At 43.7% G+C, this 19,978-nt stretch overlaps 1 protein-coding gene across 1 annotated transcript in view; it reads right to left on the bottom strand.

Moving 5' to 3' along the window:
- Positions 1-19,978, bottom strand: part of LOC126210031 (uncharacterized) — a 141,718-nt gene that overhangs the window by 57,045 nt on the left and 64,695 nt on the right. The window contains exon 4 of the mRNA XM_049939134.1: positions 13,715-14,705. Within this exon, the coding sequence (XP_049795091.1) occupies positions 13,715-14,705 (991 nt within the window). The remainder of the gene's footprint in view (positions 1-13,714; positions 14,706-19,978) is intronic.

The raw sequence follows: 19,978 nt of genomic DNA, 5'->3' as shown, positions 1-19,978 counted from the left end.
CACCGACAGGAATGCGGAGCCATGCAGACTCAAGTGGCGTGGTCATTTGCGGTAAGTTTCTCAGTTGAGATCCGTAGCGTGAACAGCCCCTCTAAGGTGGTCCCTAAGATTCTCAATTGTGCTTGGGAAGTATGGTGGACATGTGAGTACGGTAAATTCATCCTGGGACTCTTCGAACCACACATGTACACTGTGAGCTGAGTGAAACTTAGCATTGTCCTGCTGGTAGTGCCATCGTGTCGAGAAAAAACAAATAGTATGTATTGGTGGATATGGTCCCCAATGATGGAGGCATTCTTCTGTTGAGCCTTTCAGAATGACGATGTCACTCAAAGAATGTAACGAAAACATTTTCCAGATCCTAATGCTCCCTCCTTGTTTTCTTTCAGATTTCACGTCTTACATACAATGGCCATCTATCCAATGGAAAATTAAACGTAATTTATCTGGAAAAGCCGCCTGTCGCCACTCAGCGGTCGTTCATTTGCGGCACTGGCGTGCAAATTCCAGCCTCCATCTCCAGTGAACAGCAGTCAGCATTGGTGCGTTAGCCAGGTGCACGCTGCTGAGGTCTATACACAGCAAAGTTCACTGAACAGCCCTTGAGCAGGCACTGTTGGCAAACCCTTGGTTGATCTGGTGGTCAGCTGCTCAACAGTTGAACGCCTGTTCCCCCATGCATGTCTCCACAGTCATCATTCAGCTCCATCATCTGTGGCCCTTGGTGCACCACACTTGTCAGAGTACCCAATATGGATAGCACCATTTTTCCATGCACCATGTACTTAACCACAGCAGCATGTGAACAGTTCACTAATTTAGCCATTTCGGAAATGCTTCCACCCTTGGCCCGAAAACAGTGATTGCGCCCTTTTCGAGTTCTGCACTACGACAACGACTGCATTGCCCCCCCCCACCCCACCCACCCACCCCCCCCCACCCCCCCAGCATACTTTATATACCCTCCACTGCTAGTACTGCCAATACTATGACAGGGATTTTAACGTGGTTTCCACTAATAGGTAGACTGATTCATGAGAAAAGTTTGCATATATAAATTATTATCACTAAAGTGCGCGTCATATATCTTGGCGGCCGAGTTTAGGTTCGTTCTGCGCATCTGACGTCACAAAACACAGTCAGCCAATGAACAGAGAACGACGTTGCCAGATCTCGACTGCAGTGCAGAGCACGGACGAGTGTGTTCAGTTTTAGAAACGTTCAGTCATAAATAAAGTAATTGAACAAAAGCAATGTCTTGATAGCAGACTTAGTTTTATAGAAAGTTTGGAAAAAGCATTCTTTATACCAATTGCTTCATATTCTATTAATTAATTAAACCAAGCCTCCTAATTTAGGCGACAGCAAGGAAAGGTGTTTGTATCATTCTCACTAATCGCTTTTCGCAATAAAGAACAGCGGTAATTGTTTATTTCCTATTGTACTTCGACGAAGCGTGAGTAATTGATAGTCATACCAACAGTGTTTATAAGTAGTTGCGTGAGCTGTTAGAGTCCTTATGGACTGAAGCTGTTCGACGAGCTGAGGTAGCGGAACGGTTAAGGTGTTGGGCTGCCAAGTGAAAGGTTATGAGTTCAAACCTTGTGCGATGCTTAATATTTTCTTTATTTAAAAACAATATTGGAGTGCCTTACTTCACGAATTTTATTAGTTTGAATGAAATTTCTAGTGCTTCGCCTCTTCATTAACTTTTTCGCTGCTGCAGACACGTGCTCACGGCATTCCGCGCTGTGCGCGATTTTGTCATCACTGCACTTCTCGCCTGTGCAGACACGTGGTGTTCCCACTGCTTTCCCACACTTATCATTCGATTTCACAAAAACTATTTGGCCAAAAAATTTGATTTTTACACGTCTTCTTGACTGATACCTTCCCTCCATAAATGACTTAATTTTGTTTTGATGTGCAGCATTAAATGTAGTAAACCATTGCACGAAATTTTGAAGAGTTTGCAGAGGTAAAAGTCCATAGCGTATACTTTCCGTATGGTCGATTTTAGTTGCCACAATGTTGAGAATGAAATGTGGACAAGATACCTAAATTTCATATAGTATTTACTGTATAACAATATCTCATTTAATTTAAGTACCACATAGGTGTCGTTTGTAATATTGAGAAATATTCCGTCTTTCGCGACTGTAATAAAAGTTTTATTTACACAGGGCGCGTTTGGCTTTATTTTAAAGCACTTCCATCGGTGAAAGGTATGGCACATACACAATGGTCTTCGTGTTCTATTTCTTGTTTTTGTTCCACAGTCTCAGTTTTACCAATGGTATTGAAATATATCCCTCTTCTGCAACTGTAATAAGCGACTTATTTAGACCAGACGCGTTTCTCTCTTTTGAAGCATCATAAGAGGACTGTATTTTGTGTCCTCCATTGCCAAGTCACCTTTCGTAGTTTTGTGCTGTGTTAGCACAATATTCAACGTTTGTGTTGGCTCATCAGTGTTTTAGCAAATAAATGCTGTTTGTGTGTGCCAAATTATATTTGACATAGCTCTGAGCACTTCACTGACAGACGGTACATTGAAGTCCTAATGTTTTTGTAAGTCCACAGTTTTGTTTAATGTATTTTATCTACTTCCTTTTGATTGATTGAAGTGCTTTAAAATAAAGCCAGACGTGCCCAGTGTAAGTAAAACTTTTGTTACAGTCGCGAAAGGTGGAATATTTCTCAATATTACATACGACACTTATGTGGTACTTAAATTAAATGAAATATATAGGTATCTTGTCCACATTTCATTCTCAACATTGTGGCAACTAAAATCGACCATCCGGAAAGTATACTCTATGGACTTTACCTCTGCGAACTCTTCAAAATTTCCTGCAATGGTTTACTATATTTAATGCTGCATAATAACTGCGTTGAACATCGAAACAAAATTAAGTCATTTATGGGGGGAAGGTATCAGTCAAGAAGATAGGTAAAAATCTAATTTTTGAGCCAAATAGTTTTTGTGGAATCGAATGATAAAGAGTGTCAAAGCAGTCGGAAAACAATGTGTCTGCACAGGCGAGCAGTGCAGTGACAAAATCGCCCACAGCGCGGAATGCAGGGAGCACGTCTTTGTAGCAGCGAAAGGGTTAATGCGGCCGTGGTGGCTTTACTTCATGAACTGCGCGCTCCCCCCTAAACGTAAGCTTGCGAACTATGCTATACTATGGCGCCGCTTCTCTTGGCGCGTGCGTCGTGTGCAACTGGCAACGCAGCAATCTCCCGCGTCTAGGCGGGCATGCGCGAGCCGCCAAGATAAAAGAATTCAACTATAGTGAGACAAGTCATTCGCCATACATACTTAGAGCTCCCGAGTGAAGCTTTGGCTAGGGTAGGACGCTGTAAATGTATTCTAGCCTTTTATCCACGACTTCACCCAAGTATGTGTTCTGCACATGTATTCCACACATTTCGTCCTTCCCCTCTCTCTATCCACGTCTTCCTCCCACTTTAATCTGTCCATCTCCTTCTCCCTACCCTCTCTCTGTCCTCCCCATCCTCTCACCTTAACCTGTCCATCTCCTACTCCCTACTCTCTCTGCTTCTCCATATCCTCGTACCCCTCTCCTTATGTCCATCAGCTACTACCAACCCCCAGTTTCTCTGTCCATCTCATCCCCATCTCTTTCCTAAGCCTTGTCCATCTGTAAGTGTAGCTCCTGCAATGCATGACGATACTAACTGCAGAACATACTTGTTATGCTTGACAGCCTACATCTCAGGGATTCAAAAACTCTTTACACCTGTATGTCTGCTCCTCTGGGAGCTACGAGGTTCTAACTTCTGCAGTGCTGCTTCTCAGATAGCAAGTAGTATGTGTATAAAATTTGGTTGATATCATAATTAACTGTAAAAACTGGTACAAGTGAAAGTATCCAATAATAGAAGCAGAAATTTTCCTCTAAATGGGGGTCCACAAAGTAGCCATTTGGGAATTAATTGCAAATGGGTGTTTACCACCTATCACCGACTTCAGTGTGAAGTATGGTCCTAGTTAGTAAAAAAGTGTTTGATATAAACTTATCGATTAAGATACCAATTAATTGGCCTCAAATTTAATGCACTAACAGTCTCATTTAGCAGTGTTTACAACCAAATAGCTGATTCTTTATTTTTCAATTGTAGCTCTTTTGTCAGGTACCATTGCAAAGTATTTGAATACCAATGTTAATTAGTGTAAGATCACTGCACATTTTATTAATGGAACTATATACTTCATAATGAGTTTAGAAACCTCTCGAAAAAATCATACTTGCTTTAACGTGTTGAATGATACTGTAGAAACCTTTTTCACGATCATGAAACTTGCACAAAATAAAAAGGGTGTTTCACAAATGACCCCATATATGTATAACGAGTGATGAAAAAGTTTCCATTCGAAGGGCTTACAGTCCAGAATCAGTGAAACTTTCACACAATGATAAACGTGTTCCACAAATGACCACATATATGTATAACGAGTGATCAAAAAGTTTCCATTCGAAGGGCTTACAGTCCTGAATCAGTAAAACTTTCACAAAATAAAAAGGGTGTTTCACAAATGACCCCATATATGCACAACGAGTGATCAAAAAGTTTCAATTCGAAGGTCCAGAATCAGTGAAACTTTCACAAAATGAAAAGGGTGTTTCACAAATGACCCCATATATGTATAACGAGTGATCAAAAAGTTTCTATTCGAAGGGCTTGCAGTCCAGAATCAGTGAAACTTTTACAAAATGTAAAGGGTGTTTCACAAATTACCCCATATATGTATAACGAGTGATCAAAAAGTTTCCATTCGAAGGGTTTACAGTCCAGAATCAGTGAAACTTTCACAAAATAAAAAGGGTGTTTCACAAATGACCCCATATATGTACAACAAGTGATCAAAAAGGTTCCATTCGAAGGGCTTAAGAGTCCAAAATCAGTACGCCAATCGCGCAAAACCGCTGTGAAACTGAAGCAATCAGCCCATCGACCCACCAAGTTGAAGATACCTGTTTGTTAAAACACCAACCATGTCCTGCTGCATGAAGAAGTCCGTGACCACCTGTCCCACATCCTCGTTCGACAGGAATCGTCCACTCTCCAAGGCCTCTCTTAAGGGACCGAAGGTGTGATAATAGCACGGGAAGAGATCAGGACTAGAGGATGGGAGCTCAAGTGTCTGACAACGGATCTGGCGTAAGTTATGCACGAAATGCATTCTTCTTTCTCCGATTGATGTCTACCGGTGTTTATCCATCGTCAGCCAAGAAAAGAAAACAGGACGTTGTTCCCGTTTGGACGCATTTGGTAATAGCGTTACAGTAGTTTACGTTTCCACATTTACCACACACACGTCGGAAAGACACGAGTGCTAAACTAGTCCTTTGCCTACACGTCGGTGTTTGTATGCCCCATCGGAGTCGTGCTACGTTTTATAAGCGCTACACCAACGCTATCAAACGGACAATTTTTCAATGTTCCTTATATATAAACGGTGCCCACTTTGTCTTGAGCACCACAAGTAACGTTTTGGCCGGAATCAAAATAAAAAAAAATGTCTAGCAAATGTTGTTTAGCTACCAAAGAGACATTAAGCAGAATGGTTTCTTTTCTTGCAACTTTGTTCTTTATAATGTGAATAGCAGCAGCGCATCATTTATAAATGCTCGTAGCATCCGACATTTTTTAGCCAGTAATCAGTTTCCTCATCTCAAGACTTGTTCATAAACGTGTCACAGTGTACTATTCACGTAAACATGGCGACACCAGAGTGGTGTCGTGCGCGAAATAGCGGACAACGGCCGGCGACACCACAGTGGTGTCGTGAGCATAGCCTCGCGCAGTGGCCGGTGGCACTTTAGTATCTTTTTCATTCTGTTGGTGTTTTGTTTAGGTAACAATGAGTTACACACGTCAACAAGTTTTTTTGTTTTTATAAGTACTTGTGCACTTTCATCATGGCAGACGAAAGAGACGATACTATTATTTACGATGAATGCGCGGACGTCTTGTCTGACGTTCCGGACGAATTGGCCGATTGGGAAGAAGACATTGGATATCAAAAAAATGAAAGTGAAGCAGAATCGTCGGATGATAGTGAAATACGTCCAAGAAGAATTCGGCGAACGCTACGGTTGCTAACTGATTCTGATGAATCAAACGATGAACGCAGACTATGATTTACTGAGGACCAATAATAAATTTGAAGGATCTCCGGGTCCACACATATTTCCCAAAGATACACAGAGCGTCTTGGGTACCGTAGAATTATATATTGGGAACGATCTATTTGAATATATTAGTAACGAAACCAAGAAGTATTAGAGTCAAAATTGCAATAGAAGAAAACTGGATTAAAAAAATGCCAAATTTGTCAACGTTACGGGACCCGAACTTAGAAAATGGTTTGAGGTTGCTATCCTTATTGGAAATGTAAAACAAGCAAGGATCGATGATGACTGGTCAACGAATCCGTTGATAGACATACCAATATTTCGTAAAACGATGTCCCGCAACTGATTCAGACAATATTATCATTTTTACATTTTTCCGACACCAACAAAAAATCGAATAATGCCGGCCGGCTTTTCAAAGTGCAATTTGTAATTCATTATTTTCCCAAAAAGTTTGAAGAAACGTTTAATCTACGTCAAAACATCTCAGTTGATGAAGGAATGATACCGTGGCGTAGACAGTTAAATTTTAAAGTTTACAATCCGTCGAAAATTACGAAATATGGGATACGCATTCGGATGCTGTGCGATTGGAGTACGGGACACATTTCCTCATTGAATATATATATTCCGGCGCTGGACAACCTTTAGCACAAACAGTGATGGAACTATTGACTCCTGGCATCGCCTCTACATGGATAATTATTACAACGGTGTAGAACCTGCACGGACGTTAGTTCAAAAGAAAATTAGAGTTTGTGGAACGGTATGGCACAATAGAGGATTTCCGGAAAAATTAAAGCGCGCAAAAGAGAATTTGTTTGACACTTGCCATCAACGGGAAGCCGGCGACGAGCCAAATAATCCGAATTAGCGCTGCCGCCGCCAAGCAAATAAACTGGTACGAGACGTGCGGACGGCAAAGTGTTGCAAACGTGACACAAAATTGACTATGACTCTCCTGTACTAGCGCAAAATGCAGGGTAAAGTAAGTCATGAACCTGCTGGAGTTGACAGTAAACAAATGTAAACACGAGGAGAACGCACACGCGTCACTACTGCTCTACTGGCTTCGGTTCTGCACAAACCTGCTGCTCCACGTCGGCGTACACTGCACCCACAAATCTTCAAGTAAAGACGGCTGAGTGAATGACCCCGGTGTTTTCGTTTGTTTACTGTCAGCTCCAGCAAGTGGACGAGTTATATTGCGAACTATGCGCTAGTCCAGGAGAGTCAAATCAGTTTTACGCTGCGTTTTTAATATCTTTTAGTGACGTCGTGTTTACTTGAATGAATAATATAATACGTTTGTGAACAGGTCTTGAGGAAAGGAAGTGGATTACGGAACACAAAATATATGCGGTGCTATTTAAAAAGATGTACAGCTGTTCATATCTTCGAAACGAAGTTAAAGAAAGACAATCATGCGGTTAATGTCTCCCAGGTAGCTAAACCACTTTTTCTTTTGACACTTTTTTTATTTTGTTTCCGGACAATTGTTTGGGGTGCTCAAGTGCTGTACACAGGTCAGCCAGAGCATTATGACCCCCGACCTACCGTCGATATAATCCCATGCAGGCTCATGGCGCCGTCTCCTGGCGAGGAATGAATGCTGGTCAGGCAGACACACGGCACACACGTAGTGCCAGTGAGCATGTCGTCCCTATGTGGAATGGGGGAGGTGCGAAACCTGTGTGTTTGACTGAGCGCAGGTTGTGATGGCCCACACGATGGCCGTGAGTATTTAGAGAACTGTGCGACTTGCCGGGTGTTCGAGTCGTTGACTACACTGCACGGCGGCTCGATTTCACCACTACAAACGCTCGGTGTCGCTCACAGGAGAAGGTCCCCGACAGCGAACCACCGAAACGAACGACACAACATGAACGGACGTGGTTTGGGTACTTAACACACGACTCAACGTTGACGTCCTGGGTCGGCGAGCCACGAAGCTCGTAGCGATCGGACAGCTCCACACACGGTCCGACACTGCGCAGGGACCGCCAGCAGACCCAGCCGACTGCACCGCACGGAGATCCTCCCTGGTCCCCACCAACCGACCGACTACCCTCAGAATGCGGACAACATCTAAAATAGTCGTCAGTGGAAGTAACGCCAACTACGGACACACCCTGACAAACACTTGCACAAAGACCTGAACGATATCCAACAATAACTAAGCACACACGAAGACAAATCGGGAGTCGACACGCGCGCGCACACACACACACACACACACACACACACACACACACACACACACACACCCGACTCATGAAAGATCGGCGAACCAAAACGCGTCTTCCAGTGGGACGACCGGCCGACGATCCAACAAGACCGTGGCCTGGCTGAAGTGATGCGTGGCGGCAATGGCCGGGCGAGCCACGTCGAAGCAGACCTCACTGCTGCTCCAACCCGACTGCACCAGTGCCGCATAGCAACTCCCCGACTGGCAGGTCCGGACTGGGCTCCAGACACGTTCCAACTGACTGGCAGACCCGAAGTCGCAAACCGAACTCGCTTACGATGGACAACAACCGAGAAGTAATAGCAGTCGAGCAAAGATACTTCGAGAGGGGTTATATTGACACGCCGTGCTACCGCCGCTCGCGGTCAGGCAAAGCAGCAACGCAGTGACACCAGTCATTTAAGTTAACGTAGTGAGGTGGAAGTACGTTAAAAACAGGGGGGTAAAATACGTGATGGTGGGGACAAGAGCCACGCTCAGCTCAGTGGGATTGGGTGGCCATCCCTCATCATAGTGTGTATAAACACACAGTGCACTGAACACTACTAACTATGGGTCTCCATAGCTGACGGCCTGTGCATGCGCCAATGTTAGTACCTGACATCGGCAACTACGACTGAAATAGCCACCTGACCATCGGCATTGGACGTTGCAGTGGCAAAGCGTTGCAGGATCTGTTGAATCCTGATAGATTCCTCATCACGCCGAAGGGAGGACGCGAATCTGTAGTCTTCCAGGGAAACAGCTCCTCGACATCGGTGCTGAGGACGGAGGGAAGCTGGAGGCAGTTCCATTACCCTCTGAGGAACATTCACGTGGCGTCCGCGGGTCCAGTGGAGCTCTTGCAAGGCACCGTGGTGGCCAAGTCGTATCCTACACTGGTTCCAGATCATGTACTCTTCGCTCGACGTCCACGTTTCCCGACGGTAGCAACATTTTTAAACAAGAGAATGGCCATCTCACAAGGCCGGGCGTGTGAGGGAGTGGTTCGAGGAACCCAGTGCTGAGAGTTCCAGTTGTGCTGACTTCCCAGCTAGCCAGACTTAAACCCAATCGTACACAATTGGGTGTGTGACTGAACATGGCGTCAGAGTTCATAGCCCCATCCCCGGAATTTAAGGAAATTAGGTGAGCTGTCTGTGCAGATGAGGTGCCAACTCCCTCCAGCGACCTGCGAAGGCCTCATTGCTTCCATACCGTGACGTGTCACTGCTGTCATCCGAGCCAAAGGTGGACATACCAGCTATTGGCTAGGTAGTCATAATGTTCTGACTGATCAGTGTATATATGTAGTCTGGCGTGAGCCCTTTATGCAGGTGCTGAACAGAGATGAAGAGAGACAGTCCGAAAAAGGAAGAGAATCCGAACACGATCTCAAAATTGTAGAAAATGTGATTAACTCAGAGTCACCTTTAGAGGAAGAGAACAATCGAGTAGCTAAAAAATAGAAGGTCCCCAAAGGCCTATAACATTGCACCGGAGCTTCTCACCACTGACCCAGGCACAGCCAGTGATATTGCTCACTATCTTCTGATAAGGACTCGTACTTGCCGAGCGTGCCACAGCAGTGTAGAGAATTACTTCTCATCAAATTGCCAAAAAAGGAGATGGGGACATCACCAGCTGCCGTAATCGGAGGGGATCAACTTGCTTACGATTCGAAGCGAAGTGTTGCAACAGATGATCCTTTATAGACTCAATGTGCAAGTTGAAATGCAGGCAAGAAAGGATGGTGCCAGTTTTATTTTAGAAGTAACCGTTCTTTTGCAGATCAAATGAAAACGCTTAGAATCATTATCGAACAATCACATGAATTTATTACTAGGTTTTATATGCTTTTTGTAGACTTTGAAACGACCCTCGACTCCATTGAAAGAAATATGCGGAAATCTTTGAAAAGTACGCGATACCAGAGAAGATAGTAAAGGTTATCGTAGAGGTCTATAGTAACTACATATGCTGACTCATCCAAGAGGTTAAAGTTATAAAATCTTTCTACGTTAAGCCTGGAGTTCGCCAAGGATGAGTTTTAGCTCGGACCTTTCCTTTATTGGTGCCAGATGAAGTGGTGGTGAAGAAGTGTAGGATATAAAGGGAACTGACTAAGCGATTGGAAGATCTTGACTTTCTGACGATATCTGTCTCTTCTCGCAGAACCACGTTGATGTGGAAGGAAAGCTGCAGGACCATCAACATAAAGTCATGATTTTTGGTCTGAAAGTGAATGCCGTCAAGAGGGAGGTTTTGAAAATCAATACAAGAGATACGAGTAAGCTGAGACCACATTAAAAAAGTAAAGTACGTTGGAAGTGTAGCTATTGAAGACGAGGAGCAGCTGCTGATGTTAGAGCAAGAAACCGAAAGGCGAATGGGGCCATCATGCAGTTGTATCCATTACGGAGAACAAGAGAGATTTCCATAACAAACAGACTTGGAATATTTGCCACGGACGTGAAAGCTGTGCTGCTACACAGATGTGAAAGACGGAACGCTACCTCGACCAGCGCCAAGTCTTTGGAAGTCTTCCCGGATAGATGTTTCAGGAAACTTCTTTAAATCTTTTGGTCAAATTTTTTATCCAATGAAGACCTTTGGAATCGAACGCCAACGCACGCTCCGAAAAAGGGAGGATACTGTAGACAGACAGACTCTCTGCTCGAACCCACAGTGTGAAAGGAAACTAGGAAGACCAAGGACATCACGAAGGAAGACAGTGCAGGAAGAAGCCAAAGCAGAGCAAAACGTTTACAGAGTTGAAGAGCTCGGCATAAAAGCAACAGGAAATAAGCCACAAGGCAAAAATATATACGTGGAGGGTGATTCAGGTAAGTTGCTAATATCAGTTTTTCCTTAACCGTTTCAGATATCGTATTTCGGTTTTCATCCAAACTGTTTGTGAAAAAGTCCTCAGTAAGTGACTTACAGCCACTATTGATCACTATATTAATTACAGATATTCAGGATGAGTCAGCTGCCCCTACCGATGTCGTTTTATGCAACTCGCAGTGCTGTAGCTGGCCTTCATAAACCATGCGCGAGATTTTCATATTCTGGCACTAGGCACGCACAAACTATTAGTTTTACAGAAAAAAAATGAGCAGGATATTTTTCTAGCGAATTTAATTTAGTTAAATTTTATACCAGGTTACGTTTTCACTAGTTATTCAAGAAAAACGTAGAAAAGTGACCCTCAAACGCATTTCTGCTCTCACACGCATTCCTCAAGAGTCATGATTTCGAGTATGTTCTTCGTGACACTCCCTCCTACCACTGAACAAAAGTCTCCGAATTATTCCCAATATTCGACGTTTTTTGGTCTCTACTAGTTAGGCTACTACGCCTCCAGCATAGTGGGCTACTTCGTTCACATTATTAATTTAAACGTGCCCGAGAGGGTAAAGAACGGAAAGCGACTTTTGTAAACATTACGTTAAAACTAATTACGGTGACAGTTCGATCCAACCTTAACCCTGTAAGCACAGTACTTTCGTAGTCAGAAACCTTGACGAATACAACGGCATAATTGTGTGTTTTATGCTGTTAAAATTCGCAAAACGTCAATATTTGTACAATGGTAGGAGAAAGTACCATGAACAACGTACTATAGTTGAATTCTTTTATCTTGGCGGCTCGCGCATGCCCGCCCAGACGCGGGATATTGCTGCGTTGCCAGTTGCACGCGCCAAGAGAAGTAGCGCCATAGTATAGCATAGTTCGCAAACTTACGTTTAGGGGGGAGCGCGCAGTTTGTGAAGTAAAGCCACTACAGCCGCATTAACCCTTTCGCTGCTACAGAGACGTGCTCCCCGCATTCGCGCGATTTTGTCGTCACTGCACTGCTTGCCTGTGCAGACACATGGTGTTCCGACTGCTTTGACACACGTATCATTCGATTGCACAAAAACTATTTGGCCCAAAAATTTGATTTTTACACATCTTCTTGACTGATACCTTCCCCCCTTAAATGACTTAATTTTGTTTCGATGTTCAACGCAGTTATTCTGCAGCATTAAATGTAGTAAACCATTGTACGAAATTTTGAAGAGTTTGCAGGGGTAAAGTCCATAGCGTAAACTTTCCGCATGGTCGATTTTAGTTGCCACTAGAAATTTCAAAAAATTACATTCAAACGAATAAAATTCATGAAGTAAGACACTTCGATATTGTTTTCAAATAAAGAAAATATTAAGCACCATATAAGGTTTGAACTCAAAACTTTTCACTTAGCATCCAAACACTTTAACCATTACGCTAACGCAGCTCGTCATTCAATTGACCTACCGGAGGATTTAAAATAGCACGCAAAATACTGACAAACACTGTTGGTATGACTATGAATTACTCACGTTTCGTCGACGTACAATAGGAAATAAACTATTATTGCTGTTCTTTACATGTGAAAAAGCGGTTAGTGAGAATGATACAAACACCTTTGCTTGCTATCACATGAATTAGGAGGCTTATTGCTTGTTTGGTTTAATTAATTAATAAAATATGAAGCAACTGGTATAAAGAATGCTTTTTCCAAACTTTCTATAAAAGAAATTCTGCTATCAAGACATTGCTTTTGTTCAATTACTTTATTTATGATTGAACGTTTCTAAAACTAAAGACACTCGTCCGTGCTCTCCACTGCAGCCGAGCTCTGGCAACGTCGTTCTCTGTTCATAGGCTGGCTGTGTTTTGTGACGTCCGATGGGCAGAAGGAACCTAAACTCGTCCGCCGTCGTAAATGACGCGCACTTTAGAAATCCTGACTGGTAGGGCCCGATGGGGGAGTCCGGCTGTGTTGGAAGGCCACTCGAGTCACTGGAAAACGGCGTAGCGAAAACGTACCCCAGTACAAAATGTTACTGCATTAAATTGCCTACAAAAAGATCCCAGTTATTTTTTTCTGCAGGGCGCGTAGAGAGCGAGAGAACATAAAAATCTTGGGCGTGGTTTATGAAGGCCAGCTATAACATTGCGGGTTGCATAAAACGACAGTGGTATTGCAGCTGAATCTCCCTCTATAGTTATTTATTTCATTTTTTTTTTCTACTGTCGATATTTCCAAAAGAGGCAAATTGAATGGTGTTTCATTGTTCAAAATCCGATTAGTATTTTCAAAGAAATTACACGTTGATATTAATATTTCTGTAATTAATTTCTCACAGTTCATTTGGGTGAAAGCAGAATTAGGATATCTTAAACACTCAGGAAGTGAACAGCGAAAGTGAATTACCCTATTCACAATAGTCCTTAAAAATAAGGTGCACAGTTAAAATCTTTTTGATGTTTCCATCACACTAACACGTACCAGCCATCGGCAGAACGGCCCCCAACAGCACAGGATCCTCTGTCGGCGCGCTCTGAAATGTTCCATACCGACCACGATGTGTGTTTCGTGAGCCAGTGCCTGGTGGATCTTGGTAGCAGTCAGGGCTACCGTTTTCTTGTCTGGAGGTCTCACCCACGCCGGGTTACAGGCGGTCACGTAATTCCGAACATCTTCCACGCTGTCGAACTTGAGCCCGGTGGTCGCCGCCCCGCAGCCAGTCACTTCGTTCCTGACGTAGTCGTCGACGAGCGCCCGCCACTCGCCCCAGTCGCTCGTCAGGCACACGCTCTGCCCGTTCATCCACTCCCTGACGCTCCTGCACAGACTGTCGCAGATGCGGCCGCACAGGTCTCCGGCTCCCAGCTCCTCCAGTTCCCCGTAAATGTCGCCGGCGACCTCCTCGCTGTTCCTCTGCCCGCACAGCACGTAGAAGCGCTCCGCGAAGCCGGCGTCCCCGCGCACCGCCCTCCACACCTGCTCGTCGGCCGGGTCGAGCCTGTAGAGACAGCCGCCGGTCCGCAGCAGCTCCGCCCCCGGGACGCCGGCCTCGGTCTGTCTCACGAACATGCCGTCGCAACTGTCGGCCAGACGCGCGTTCGTCAGCAAGACGAGTGCGAGCCCCTCCATCTTCAGCGAGCCGCTTATCTTCCTGTAGGAGGCGTGGTACTTGGCGAGCCCAAAGTCGCAGTTGGGGGCCTCGGACAGCCACGTGTTCCGGTGGACGACCTTGGCCCGCTCGGAGGTTTTGTGCTTGAGCTGGACGAGCAGACCTCGCGCCTCGGGGTGCCCCTGGGGACGCCACACCAGGACCAGGTCGTCGAACTTCCCCGCATCGTCGTTGTTGGAGGACAACTGGAAGTGCAGTCGGTGCTTCAGGCAGCGGAGGAACACCAGGGCCAGCACGCGCTCCTCGTACCGGTCCCCCTCTCCCGTGGAGTGGGCGCCCTTGCAATACTCCAGGCCACCGGACCTGCAACAGACGATTTCATGTTTCTTACTCTCCTAGTTCTACAGGATCAGATCGAGAAACCAAAAAATTCCGTGGTCATGGGACGAGTCAGTACATGAGATTACATTGGAAAATTAATAATGGTGGTTTACTTCAAGGATGTTTTGGCTCAATTTCTTTTTAGTCTACGCACACACACACACACACACACACACACACACACACACACACACACACACACACGACTTATCAAAAACATCTACAAGACAATTCATTTGTGCTGATGAAGGTCATCTGGTAGTCCAATGTTCCAACTTTTCTGCTGCTCAAACCACCTTATCTGCTGGTACAAAAGTACTGGAAGTATACTTCAAGAAATGGTTCAAATGGCTCTGAGCACTATGGGACTTAACTTCTAAGATCATCAGTCCCATAGAACTTAGAACTACTTAAACCTAACAAACCTAAGGACAGCACACACATCCATGCCCGAGGCAGAATTCGAACCTGCGACCGGAGCGGTCGCGCGGTTCCAGACTGTAGCGCCTAGAACCGCTCGGCCACTCCGGCCGGCTTCAAGAAATGGTGCAGCGGACAGGCAAATTACAGACCAGAAGTCAGATTCAGAAGACGAAGTCCTGCCATACTGCAATACACCAATAAACCTAAGAATAACATTTGACAGAGCTCTAACTTACAAGTGGCATGTTGCAGATCTAGCTCCACAGTTAAACCGAGAAACAACATCCCTCAAAAACTTTCTGAGGCTCCGTGGGAAGTTACTGCTCAAGTTTTACGCCTTGCTCCTGTCATACTGTGTTTCTGATTACTCCTGTTCGACCTGGATCAATAGAGCTCATGCTAAGAAGATAGATGTGTTGCTCAGTCAGGCAATGTGAATAATTATAGCATGTATTCGGAATACTCCATGGCATCCTGTACTCACCAATATTCCATCTCCAGCTCCAAGGGGATCAGAAACTCTCCTGAAGGTCACGCACAACATTCAACCACAATACAGTGGGAGCAGTCATCAATAGTGACCAAACGTCTTGTTGATAATCCTTCCCTCTGGATACGAGAATTCGATCTCACCAGGCGTCAGTGGGGGATAATGAGCAGAATTCAAACTGCACCAGACACGTGTGGTTACGTATTGTACAAGTGGGAGATGACTAGTTCTGCAAATTGTGAGTGCGGTGCCTCCTTACAGTCAGTCCACTATATTGTTATTGAGTGTCCTCTTGAACCATATAGAGGAACGATAATGCACATTCACTACGAATTGGATGAACCGATGTAGTGGGTCAGTGAATTAGATCTGGAGATACAACACTGAACAAGGCTATGGATGTGCACATTTATTTATATATATACATTCGTTATACGATAAATAAATATATATTAAATAAAATTTACATCAATCGTATGCAGACGACTAACTGCTGAATATGTATTAGCATTATCAGCAATGGACTTCATCACAGAACAGAATGAGTGAGACATGAAGGAATTCTTCAATTTAGACTAGAAAAAATTGTTTATTCTTCCGACGGGTTACTGAAAACAGATGCAGCGCAATACTGCACGACTTTCTGCACAAGACTGGAGGAAGTGCGGTCCAAAGGCAGGTCGCGATTCTGCCCAGTCTTAATAGAGCGAAAACTGCAAATTCTTGGAAATAAGTTCACATTGTTAATAACAAACGTTATTAACCCTAGATTACTAAACTCTCGGAAAATACACGATTTCAGTTGATACTAGTTCACTGTTTAAACTAAGCTGTTTCTACGGGTTATTACGTTGAGATTAGGGTCGCCAGCGGATTTAACCATACAACTAATCAAAGGTTTGGCCGAGTCGGAAAATAAATTAATTTGTTCACAGACCAAAAACTCATAAAAATGCATACGTTGTGATGTCACTCATAGGGGATGCGATGTAATTAATAGTATTGCCCGTGCACTGTTGACGAGAATCAAACATTTAAAATAAAATAGAAAATGCATGAACACTGTGCATAAGATCAGCTCCCAGCAACGCATCTGAAAATAAGACTTAATCTAAAGCATTTGTTGTAAAACACAAGTGGAGACTAATCACTGGACCTGTGCGTAAGGAAACGCGTTGGATGTGCTAACGGGAAAGCTACGAGGTGAGTGGCTTAGGTGCAAAAACGTAACCTCGGAATACAAGAGAAAATTGTGGATAAGATCATTTGTTCCTAAGCTATGGATGAGAGACATGTACACAATTCCTCATAACATTAATTCCTAAAACATTAAAGAAAAGCATCGATACATTCACCGTTATAATCTACACCTTAAATTATTGGTGTGAATCATTCATACAACTGCTGTTGCCTGATAACTGATCGCAATAACTCCTGAAAAGGTACACGTTTCGCAGTAAACCCGCGTGCCCACGTGGTTTGTGGCGACGCAATTTCTAGGTATCGTGGCCAAGTTGCAACAATATCACATCACACAATCATAACAGTTGTTGTTGTTGTGGTCTTCGGTCGTGAGACTGGTTTGATGCAGTTCTCCATGCTACTCAATCCTGTGCAAGCTTCTTCATCTCCCAGTACCTATTGCACCTACATCCTTTTGAATCTGCTTAGTGTATTCATCTCTTGGTCTCCCTCTACGATTTCTACCCTCCACACTGCCCTCCAATACTAAATTGGTGATTCCTTGATGCCTTACAACATGTCCTGTCAACCGATCCCTTCTTCTAGTCAAGTTGTGCCACAAATTTCTCTTCTCCCCAATCCTATTCAATACCTCCTCATTAGTTATGTGATCTATCAATCTAAACTTTAGCATTCTTCTGTAGCACCACATTTCGAAAACTTCTATTCCCTTCTTGTCTAAACTATTTATTGTCCACGTTTCACTTCCATACTACACTCCATACAAATACCTTCAGAAACGACTTCCTGACACTTAAATCTATACTCGATGTTAACAAATTTCTCTTCTTCAGAAACGCTTTCCTTGCCATTGCCAGTCTACATTTTATATCCTCTCTACTTCGACCATCATCAGTTATTTTGCTCCCCAAATAGCAAAACTCCTTTACTACTTTAAGTGTCTCATTTCCTAATCTAATTCCCTCAGCATCACCTGACTTAATTCGACTATATTCCATTGTCCTCGTTTTGCTTTTGTTGCTGTTCATCTTATATCCTCCTTTCAAGACACTGTTCAAAAATGGTTCAAATGGCTCTGAGCACTATGGGACTCAACTGCTGAGGTCATTAGTCCCCTAGAACTTAGAACTAGTTAAACCTAACTAGCCTAAGGACATCACAAACATCCATGCCCGAGGCAGGATTCGAACCTGCGACCGTAGCGGTCTTGCGGTTCCAGACTGCAGCGCCTTTAACCGCACGGCCACTTCGGCCGGCCAAGACACTGTCCATTCCGTTCAACTGCTCTTCCAAGTCCTTTGCCGTCTCTGACAGAATTACAATGTCATCGGCAAACCTCAAAGTTTTTATTTCTTCTCCATGGATTTTAATACCTACTCTGAATTTTTCTTTTGTTTCCTTCACTCTTTGGTCAATATACAGACTGAATAACATCGGGGAGAGGCTACAACCCTGTCTCACTCCTTTCCGAACCACTGCTTGCCTTTCATGTCCCTCGACTCTTATAACTGCCATCTGGTTTCTGTACAAATTATAAATAGCGTTTCGCTCCCTGTATTTTACCCCCATCACCTTCAGAATTTGAAGGAGTGTATTCCACTCAACATTGTCAAAAGCTTTCTCTAAGTCTACAAATGCTAGAAACGTAGGTTTGCCTTTCCATAATCTAGCTTCTAAGATAAGTCGTAGGGTCAGTATTGCCTCACGTGTTCGCGTTAGTATTTTGCAGCTGTGGCTTATTAAACTGATTGTTCGGTAATTTTTACATCTGTCAACACCTGCTTTCTTTGGGATTGGAATTATTATATTCTTCTTGAAGTCTGTGGGTATTTCGCCTGTCTCATACATCGTGCTCACCAGATGTTAGAGTTTTGTCAGGACTGGCTCTCCCAAGGCTGTCAGTAGTTCTAATGGAATGTTGTCTACTCCCGGGGTCTTGTTTCAAGTCAGGTCTTCCAGTGCTCTGTCAAACTCTTCACGCAGTATCATATCTCTCATTTCATCTTCATCTACACCCTCTTCCATTTCCATAATATTGTCCTCAAGTACATCGCCCTTGTATAGACCCTCTATATACTCCTTCCACCCTTCTGCTTTCCCTTCTTTGCTTAGAACTGGGTTTCCATCTGCGCTCTTGATATTCATACAAGTGGTTCTCTTTCCTCCAAAGGTCTCTTTAATTTTCCTGTAGGCTGTATCTATCTTACCCCTAGTGAGATAAGCCTCTACATCCTTACATTTCTCCTCTAGCCATTCCTGCTTAGCCATTTTTCACTTCCTGTCGACCTCATTTTTGAGACGTTTGTATTCCTTTTCGCCTGCTTCATTTACTGCATTTTTATATTTTCTCCTTTCAACAATTAAATTCAATATTTCTTCTGTTACCCAAGGATTTCTACTAGCCCTCATCTTTTTACCTACTTGATCCTCTGCTGCCTTCACTACTTCATCCCTCAAAGCTACCCATTCTTCTTCTACTGTATTTCTTTCCCCCATTCCTGTCAATTGTTCCCTTATGCTTCCCCTGAAACTCTGTAAAACCTCAGGTTTAGTTAGTTTATCCGGGTCCCATCTCCTTAAATTGCCACCTGTTTGCAGTTTCTTCAGTTTTAATCTACAGTTCATAACCAATAGATTGTGGTCAGAGCCACATCTGCCTCTGGAAATGTCTTACAATTTAAAACCTGGTTCCTAAATCTCTGTCTTACCATTATATAATCTACCTGAAACCTGTCAGTATCTCCAAGCTTCTTCCATGTATACAACCTTCTTTTATGATTCTTGAACCAAGTGTTAGCTATGATTAAGTTGTGCTCTGTGCAAAATTCTACCAGACGGCTTCCTCTTTCATTTCTTAGCCCCAATCCATATTTACCTACTACGTTTCCTTCTCTCCCCTTTCCTACTACCGAATTCCAGTCACCCATGGCTATTAAATTTTCGTCTCCCTTCACTATCTGAATAATTTCTTTTATTTCATCATACATTTCTTCAATTTCTTCGTCATCTGCAGAGCTAGTTGGCATATAAACTTGTCTACTGTAGTAGGCGTGGGCTTCGAGTCTGTATTGGCCACAATAATGCATTCACTATGCTGTTTGTAGTAGCTTACCCACACTCCTATTTTTTTATTCATTAT

The sequence above is a fragment of the Schistocerca nitens genome, chromosome 10 (assembly GCF_023898315.1).
Source record: "Schistocerca nitens isolate TAMUIC-IGC-003100 chromosome 10, iqSchNite1.1, whole genome shotgun sequence".
Classification (NCBI taxonomy): Eukaryota; Metazoa; Arthropoda; class Insecta; order Orthoptera; family Acrididae; genus Schistocerca; species Schistocerca nitens.
The sequence above is the reverse complement of the archived record's forward strand: the minus strand, read 5'-3'. Positions and strand labels throughout refer to the sequence as shown.